The sequence below is a fragment of the Neoarius graeffei genome, chromosome 18 (genome assembly GCF_027579695.1).
Source record: "Neoarius graeffei isolate fNeoGra1 chromosome 18, fNeoGra1.pri, whole genome shotgun sequence".
In the NCBI taxonomy this organism is placed as follows: domain Eukaryota; kingdom Metazoa; phylum Chordata; class Actinopteri; order Siluriformes; family Ariidae; genus Neoarius; species Neoarius graeffei.
In genome coordinates this window covers 1758110-1767769 of record NC_083586.1, presented here as the reverse complement: position 1 = coordinate 1767769, position 9660 = coordinate 1758110, and the positions used below count along the sequence as shown (strand labels likewise).

Sequence of the window (9660 nt, the reverse complement as noted above, 5' to 3'; positions counted from 1 at the left end):
ACATCAAGTCCTTCAAACGAACATGTAACTCAGAAACAAAAAACATTAGGATACTGTACATGGCTCATAATAAAACATCAATAGCCTATACTGCACACATTATTTGAAGGGCATACGAATGAGCGCTCAGAGTGGTGACAGGAAGAGTCAGAAATAAAAGGAGGGCGGTGCAAACCTCACTGAATGCACTGTGTTTACCAATTTCAACACTACGGGGTGCAACTGTTATTTTGTACATTAAGTCCTTCAAACGAACATGTAACTCAGAAACAAAAAAACATTAGGTGACATACTGTACATGGCTCATAATAAAACATCAATAGCCTACTGCGCGCATTATTTGAAGGGCATACGGCGAGCCTTGCGCTCCGCGAACTCGTCCACGATGCTCTGTCTGTCACTGATTCAGTGATCTTTTAAGCGGTAGTCTCACGACCCGGATAGTAAACAATAAACATGGAGGACATGGAGTCGTTAGTGTTGCTGGTCTTGGTGCTGTGGCTTGTTGTCACCGACAACGCCAACAGATACTGGCAAGAGCGTATAGATGAGGCGAGGCGCATAAGGCTTCAGAAATTCTCGTAATTCGTAATTCTTCTTCTTCCGGGTTTGCGGTGTTTACAGATCCCAGCGCGCTCGCGGGGCGTGTGTGGGCATGTGAGGACACTCCTCCTCACCAATCAGTGCACAGGGGAGTGTCTGCTCACGCCCCCAGCCTCAGTCGGCACGGTTTGGCTCGCTTCAGCCCCACTCCAAAACGGTGCGAGTTTTAGGGGCTAAGCAGGGCTGAAACGAGCTGAGTCGTGCTGGTTTTTGGTAGTCGAAACGCGAGCCGTGTCGGGCTGAAGCGAGCTGAAGTGAGCTGAAAAAGGGTAGTGGAAAAGGGCCATAAGGTGTCATTGAGTCATCCTGTTGGTGTGGGTCACTGGGGCCTGGATGTGAATGGCCTTGAGAGTTGTTAGGGTGATCAATGGATTGCCCGTTAAGGTGATCAATGGAATGCTGATTCTGTCTGTCCTCCTGTGAGTCACTGAAAACAGCTGGGTTTTGGTGTGCATTCAGTTGTCTGGGAAGTGTGCTAAGGACTGTATTGTAGGTGGCTGATAAATGATGTCTTAGGCCAAGTTTACATTAGACTGTATCTGTCTCGTTTTCTTCATGGATGCACTGTCCGTTTACATTAAACCACCTGGAAACGCCAGGAAACGGGAATCCGCCAGCGTCCACGTATTCAATCCAGATCGTGTCAGCTCCGGTGCTGTGTAAACATTGAGATACGCGGATACGCTGTGCTGAGCTCTAGCTGGCGTAGTCATTGGACAATGTCACTGTGACATCCACCTTCCTGATTCGCTGGTGTTGGTCATGTGACGCGACTGCTGAAAAACGGCGCGGACTTCCGCCTTGTATCACCTTTCATTAAAGAGTATAAAAGTATGAAAATACTGCAAATACTGATGCAAATACTGCCCATTGTGTACTTATGATTGTCTTTAGGCTTGCCATCCTTCCACTTGCAAGTGGTAAGTGATATGCGCTGGGATCACACACACAGCGGCTCAGTCCCGAATCGTGGCTCGTGCACTTCACTCGCGCGCTGTGTGAGCTGCACAAGGCCGGAGTGCGCACCCTCCAGAGGGCACTCGCTGTTCAGGGTGGAGTGATTTGGAGTGCAGGATGCCTGCGGAGCCGAGCGTATCTGTGTATTGACGTTGCTGTGTGCAGGTGAATCGTGTATTGGTGTTGCTGTGTGCAAGTTAATCATTTTAAAAACGTTAATCTGATGATCCGCTGATACGGTCTAATGTAAACATGGGCTTAGACCCCCACTTCTGTTCAGTGATGGCCGTTCCAGGTTGACAAAAATGGCTTCTTTAACTCCTCGCTCATACCAACGATCCTCTCTGGCTAAAATGAGTACATTGCAATCCTGAAATGAGTGTCCTTTGTTGTTAAGCTGAAGGTAGACAGCAGAGTCCTGGCCTGAGGAACTGGCTCTCCTGTGTTGAGCCATACGCCTGTGAAGCGGTTGTTTTGTTTCCCTAATATACAAGTCCGTGCATTCCTCACTGCACTGAATTGCATACACTACGTTGTCCTGTTTGTGTCTGCCTATTATGTCTTTTTATGTCTTGTGCTTAAGAACAACATGGTGAAAAATGTTAGAAAACCATGAAATCGACTCTGATTTTTCCTTATTCACTTTGATACCAAAACAGCTCTGAGTTGTGAGTCTTAGACATGAGTAACATACTGTAACAGCAGTTGGTACTGGGGGTGGGCATTATTTAATTCCCATAATGAACATTCCCCAAAAGTCCAGACACATCCACCCTAAATGACTTCAGGCCAGTGGCACTCACATCAGTCACCATGAAGTGCCTAGAAAAACTAGTCCTCACACACATCAACCACACGGTCCCGGACACTGTCAACCCCCTTCAGTTTGCCTACCACCCCAATCGTTCAGTGGATGACGTGGTAGCAATAGCCCTACACCACACTCTGCAACACCTGGAAAGCAGCAGAACATATGCCAGGATGCTCTTCCTGGACTACAGTTCTGCCTTCAATACCATCCGCCCGGGCAAGCTGATCGAGAAGCTTACAGACCTTTGCGTCCCAACTCCCACCTGCAACTGGATTCTGGACTTCCTGACAGAAAGACCACAGGTGGTGAGAATGGGAGGACAGGTGTCTGCTGAGCTCACAGTCAGCACAGGATCCCCACAGGGCTGCTGCCTTAGCCCCAAACTCTTCACCCTGTACACCCATGACTATGTCTCCACCCAGGACAACACCTTCATCATCAAATATGCTGATGACACCACTATTCTGGGGCTCATCAAGGGGGGAGACGAGTCAGGGTACAGGACCCTGGTAACATTCTTGTCTATGGAGAGGAGAACAACCTCATCCTCAACACAGACAAGACCAAAGAAATAATACTGGACTTTAGGAAGAATCCTCCCCCTCTACAGCCTCTCATCATAAAGGGATCAAGGTGGAGAGGGCCAACAGCTACAGATTCCTGGGACTGCACGTTACATCTGTGAAAAAAGTGAAAAAAGCCCAGCAAAGGCTTTATTTCATCAGGCTGCTCAGGAAAGCTGGTCTGAACCATCGCCCTCTCACCCTGGCCTACAGAGGACTGACAGAGAGCATCCTCACCACAGGCATCACTGTCTGGTATGGTAACACCACACAGGCAGAGAGGAAGGCTCTGCAAAGAGTCATAAAGACTGCGGAGAGGATTATAGGGACAAAACTTTCTTCCATGGACTCTATTATGTGCAGCACTGTTGGAACAGAGCAGAGGGAATCATCAGAGACTCACTCCACCCAGCTCACTCTCTGCTCAGACACAAACACTGCATGTACAACCTGAGACACAGCAGATCGGACAGCATCATCAGTCATAGAACATGGTTCTTCAACAGCTTCTTCCCTGCCACAGTCAGACTGATGGCAAAACAAAATTATTGAATAAGCGTAACAATAACCATTACTACCTCACTTCGCTTGTCATATGCAATATGTGATATACTATTATCTGTGAAACAGGATTATGTGTCATATACCCTTTGATAAATGTGCAATATTTTAACTGTGCAATATCCCCACATAACTTTCATTCCGCTCCCAAAATGTGCAATATTTCCATATAACTTTCCCCTTGGGGCGGCACGGTGGTGTAGTGGTTAGCGCTGTTGCCTCACAGCAAGAAGGTCCAGGTTCGAGCCCCGTGGCCGGCGAGGGCCTTTCTGTGTGGAGTTTGCATGTTCTCCCCGTGTCCGTGTGGGTTTCCTCCGGGTGCTCCGGTTTCCCCCATAGTCCAAAGACATGCAGGTTAGGTTAACTGGTGACTCTAAATTGAGCGTAGGTGTGAATGTGAGTGTGAATGGTTGTCTGTGTCTCTGTGTCAGCCCTGTGATGACCTGGCGACTTGTCCAGGGTGTACCCCGCCTTTCGCCCGTAGTCAGCTGGGATAGGCTCCAGCTTGCCTGTGACCCTGTAGAACAGGATAAAGTGGCTACAGATAATGAGATGAGATGAGATGAGACTTTCCCCTTTTTTAATAATCCAGGAACAGCACTCAGGACTAGCCTTTTATTTTATTAATGTTATTTAACATTTGCCCTCTCCTTCTGTTTAATACTTGTATTTAAAATTTTGAGCATATAACTTTTTTCCTCCCCCCCAACATATTGTATAGTGTTTCTATATTTTATATTTTTATTATAGTGTTTTTATTTTCTAATCTGTTGACTGAGAGAGCCCTGCACAAAAATTCCAATGTGTCTGGACTGTTGGTTTATGCACAAATGGCAAATTAAAAAAACCTTGACCTTGACCTAATGTCTATGTGCTTGTCTTTGTGATACAAAGACACTGATCAATGCCAAACTAGTGACAGAACACTGAAAATCAGGCCTCCTTGTGGACAATTTTCGAGGTCAGGGAACGGTGGGCCAATGAGCTGCTTTCAGCAAATAAATTTATTGTAAGATAGATAGATGAAGTTTATTGCCTCTGCTGGGAATTTTGAGAAGAATACTGTCAAGAAAAAGCAGCGGATGGTTTTGATCTCTTGGTTCTGGGCCCAGCATGCTTCCGTTGTGGAACTCTGCTCACCTGTCACTCCACATTCCCTAGCTCATGGAAAACATTGGCATTAAAGAACACAGAACTAGCAGAGGATGGTTTCCATCCATCAACCTCTGGGTTATGGGCCCAGCATGCGCCCACTGCACCACTCTGCTGACTGCGCAAGTACTGTATGTGCATCCGTTGTAGATGTGGAAAGGATCTTTCACAGACTGCCCAACAAAGGGACTGACAGCAAGAACAGGTGCTCTGTAGAGTTCATGAAGAGTGAGCTCTTGATCACTCAACTTTGAGCAGTCCTGTTTAGAGTTATACTCCATAGTTTGATCCTTTTTCCGCTTCCGGTTGAGAGTATGTCGTGCGCTGCTTCTCACCAGAGATTTTTTATCTTATTTTCTCTCTCTTTTTTTAATTTTATTTTTTTTGTGTGTGTGTTTGTGTCATTTGATGTTTGTTTTTGTTTGAGTGTTTTTTGTCCACCGGTTGTGGTGTAGCTCCCAGACCCAGTTTTGGGCGTTGGTTCCCTCCAGGCCTTGGTTCACCGTGGGTGATGCCTGTGCTCTGAGCTATGGCCTGCAGTGAGCTCGTTGCTCATTTTAACATTGGTTGTCCAGCGCTCTGTGCTTTAGTGCTTGGCGTGGTGTTTCGAGTGATGTCGCCGGCGGCGGTGTGGTGGCTGTGCTGGTGACATGGAACTTGTTTTCATGTGCCTTTTGGTGGGAATGTGGCTGCTACACCATTTTAATGACATCCTGGCCTCTATTTGGTGGACTTTTTTTATGATTATTATTTTTTTTTATTTGTTCCATATAATTGTAAAGCAATCTTGGGATTTGAGAAAGGCACTATATAAATTTAATTTATTATTATTTATTATAATTATTATGGTTTTGAAAGACAAATGGATACTCAGTGCTGCAAGGAGTGATAAGAAGTCCACCTGGAGAAGGAAGTAACACACACACACACACACACACACACAGAGAAAGAGAGGGAGCTGTTGACTGTTTGACCATGGTCTACTGTTTCACACAGAAAAGAAAGAAAGAACTGTTGACTGTTCAGGGAAGATAAGGAGGAATGGATTACAGTTTCATAAATTATTTCTACACGCATAATTTACTTTGTTTTTTTCTTTTTTTTCATTTGTGGAAAAGCAGAACACAAAAGGGCTGATATAATTTTTTGTGATTTTTTTCAATGATCTTTTGAGTGTCAATGCATTTGTTTAATTTATAGTTAATAAGTTATGTAAGAGTAAGGTGAATAACTTATATCCTGAAGTTTAATTTAATTTGTTAAAGTGTAACAGTGTAATTTTAGCAATTTTGAACAATTTTATTTTATGCTTCTGTAACGGATGTGGGTGGGGCATAGACAGGGACGAGACAAGGAACTGATTTCCTGCATTTATTTGCTCCTGCAGAAGACAATACAACACAATTAATTGCCTTCTGGTCTTTTTCTCTGCACCTCTGTTCCCTCAGCAGATGTAACGGCACCGTGAGGGGAAGACAGGAGGAGCTATGGAAGCCCAAGAGGTACTGAAAAGGTGATGGCCAAAAAAGTATTTTCCATGCAAAACATAAATAAAAATAACAGTAAATGAAAACAACTCACTGAGATTAAATTCACAAATACTCAACAGAATAATTAAATGATAAATAAAATTTCACAAATACAAATTAGAAACAATAATGAATTAAGTGCATTTTTAACTCTCTTACACTTCACCTTAAAAAGCCTATTTTTTGTGGCCTCTGTGTCACACTTAAGCACTGGCTTATGTATTCAGCTGTGACAATATGTCCACGAAAGAAGCCTGTGAAGTTGTGATGGAAAGTGACTGAGTTCATCTGTTAACAGTGATTTCAATACCAGTCGGAGTTTATAACTGAAAACTTATCCATTCAGTTTATTTCTAATGTCCATTGGTAATAAAGCACTTCAAATATTCAGTATGAACCTTAATACTTTCTTGAGACCATGATTTAAGTTATAATTTACCATCACTGCTGTGTCACTGGGCTCGTGGTGGTTGTGGCCCCTAGGAGCGGGGCCCTGCTGTGATAGGTGTCTTTTATTTTTTTGCATGGAATGTGGCAACCCTAGTGTGCATAATCTGACCAAAATAAACTATTTACACATGAAATTGATAGATTTTGTTATCTGGCGACATTTAGTTGATAATGTCATAAGTTTGGTGTTGGAGTAACATTATCAGAAAAAAACTTCAGTTGGAATCGTGTGTGTGTGCGTGCATGCATGCGAACTACCTACAGTAGCTTCATTTGGAGTTCACTTCTTTGTCTCTTGATAGTCACTGTGAGGTACTGAAGTGGGCCAAGGCAAAACAGAGCACCACAACAGGTAGGACATTTTCATTGGATGTGTTTTCAACATAGACTGAAATGAAATGAAATGAAATAAATTAATACATTTATTTATTTATAGGAGTGTAGGACAACTGTGCTATCATGACAGTAACACCCCGGAAACTACATTGGGCATGTGTGTGTGTGTGTCGATGCTAGGGGGTGGAGTTTCTTTCTAACTAATGTGATGGCATTTGAGCCTGATCAGCTGATTCAATGACCGAGCAAGAATGAAATTAATAAGCAGGGGTTTGGAGGCAGAAGCCCCCAATAATACTTGTGGAAAAAATGCCATTCAGAACACATTACATTAATGGCATTGAGCAGACACTCTAATCCAGAGCAACATACAGACTGGTAAGCAGTTGAGGTTTAGGTGCCTTGCTCAAGGGCACCTCAGCCATTCCTATTGGTCCAAGGAATCAAACCAGCAACCTTTTGGTCCCAAAGCTGCTCTGTAACCATTAGGCCATAGCTTCCCTGTTTTGAACACCTTTTATTAAATTCAAGAAATCCAAGAATTTATCATCATATATGCAAAGATGTTGTTTTTGGACACAGTACTCTGAAAAGTAGCTCTGATGCAGTGTTTTTTATAGCGACTGTCTTCAGTTAACTGTTTCACCGCATACCAAGTACTCTCAGTGGAGTTTAAAATGTTTAAAATGTTTAAAGTTCTACCCAAGAAAACAGTAGCACACGCCAGTCAGTTCCATGTCTAGAAAAAAGTATGGGGGGGCATGGATGTTCCAGTTCGTTGCAACTTGGGCTACGTTCACACTGCAGGCTGAAGTGACTCAAATCCGATCTTTTCGCCCATATGTGACCTGTATCCGATCTTTTATTGACAATATGAACGACACAGATCCGATTTTTTTTCAAATCCGACCCAGGCCGTTTGGATATGTGGTCCTAATTCCGATTCCTATCCGCTCTTTTCATATGCGACTTCAGTCTGAACCGCCAGGTCGCATTCATCCGACTTGCACGTCATCAACAAGCCACAAACGTCACTATTCTGCGCTGAAGTAGGCGGCGGGTCTCTCAAAAAAAGTTACAACAACATGGCGCATAATCACGGGCGCAGATAGAGGGTGGGACGGGTGGGATTCGTCCCACCCAGATTTAAATTCACTTCGTTCGGTCCCCCCCACTTTGCATAAGGCAAACCTCACGGAAAAATCAAAAGACTAATTACCATTCGGTTTATTGAGGTGCACGGCAGTGTATACATGGTTGCAACAACTCACATAAAACTAGGGATGCACCGAAATGAAAATTTGTGGCCGAAACCGAATAACAATTAAAATGCTTGGCCGAATACCGAAACTGAAACCGAATATCAAATGCGGTTAAGTTTTACATTTTTTAAATATTGCATAATAGCCGAAAATAACTGTAGACATGTTTTTTCAAAGAAAGTAAATGTTTATTTAATAGTCTTCAAATGTTCCCATAGAACTGCCAGTAGGTATAGTTGTTCATTTGATTTTTAATTTCCTTTTTTCCCATTTTCATTAGACAAGGCATTCAAACAAAAAACTCCAAAACAACACAATCCAAATCAAGTGTATAATTAACTCAAACACTTAAACAGCCTGTATGAATCATGTACTCAACATATTACTCTCTGTTCTACCCTGGGGTATGACGGTAGACAAATATAGACCAAACATTAACCACTGCACCTGTGTATCAAGCCCCAAATAAAATGTATAAAAAAACTATTTGAACTTAGGTGGACCTCTTCTGTAAGCATTCCAACAACAACAAAAAAATGCATCAACGTGCAAAATCGCAAATGAATTATGGAGTGTCCTTCTGGCATAGAGTGTACTTAGCCTACTCCTTCAGGAACAGTGGCAGGTTCTTCTTTATGAACAGTAACTTCTCTGCTTTGTCACATGTCAGTCTGTTCCTCCTCTCATCAAGAACATTGGATGCAGCACTAAACAGCCTCTCGCTATCTGTGCTTGTGCATGGAGCAGCCAAGTACCTTGGATGGGAATAACATTGTAGGTTCAGTTCTTTATTATCAAGCAACAAAAAAAGACATGCAGAGAATAAACCATTCCATTATTGTTTTAAAATATTGTGCTTCATTTTTGTGCACTGTCGTTGTTGTATTCCAATATTGTTTTATATTACATTCATTAAATTAAACCTTTTGTTTTGTAAAACCTATTGACTTCTTACCTGCGTGCCATCCGTGCCAACTCAGGAAAGCGCCCTCGATTGGTCCTCCAATATGTTAGAGGATCATCATTCCTGGGGATCAGGACTTCTGACAGGTAACAGTCCAGCTGCTGAGCAGTGGCACTCGGCTGCCTGAGATCTGGGTCGCTTTCCTGGATGATTTCCTCGAACATGTCCGAGAGTGAGGGCGCACGCACTGACTCTGTAGTGCAGATTCTTTTTGTTTGAGTACCCTCGGCCCCTTCTCTGTGCTTCACTTCGCCGTCTCCAAGCGGGTTTAACAAGTCCAATTCAGCCTGGACCATTTCCCTTACTCTCCGTTTTTTCTCAACATCAATGTAGTAATCCTTATATCGTGGGTCAAGCACAGTTGCGATGCAAAACGGGTTCCGTGTCTGCCTGACAAAAACGTCTGTTGACAGCCTCTAACAGTGCACTTTTTGTTGTTTTGACTCCGTGGTCCGTTTCACTTTCTTTCTTG

At 43.4% G+C, this 9660-nt stretch overlaps 1 protein-coding gene across 1 annotated transcript; it reads right to left on the bottom strand.

The window, feature by feature from the left end:
* Positions 1–8654: 8654 nt before the first annotated feature.
* On the bottom strand, positions 8655–9436 carry LOC132865915 (zinc finger BED domain-containing protein 4-like). Its single transcript, XM_060898421.1, has 2 exons — positions 9180–9436; positions 8655–8979 (listed from the first exon to the last, which is right to left on the bottom strand). The coding sequence occupies exons 1-2, from the start codon at positions 9350–9352 to the stop codon at positions 8826–8828; spliced, it is 327 nt and encodes a 108-aa protein (XP_060754404.1). The 5' UTR covers positions 9353–9436; the 3' UTR covers positions 8655–8825.
* Positions 9437–9660: the final 224 nt, after the last annotated feature.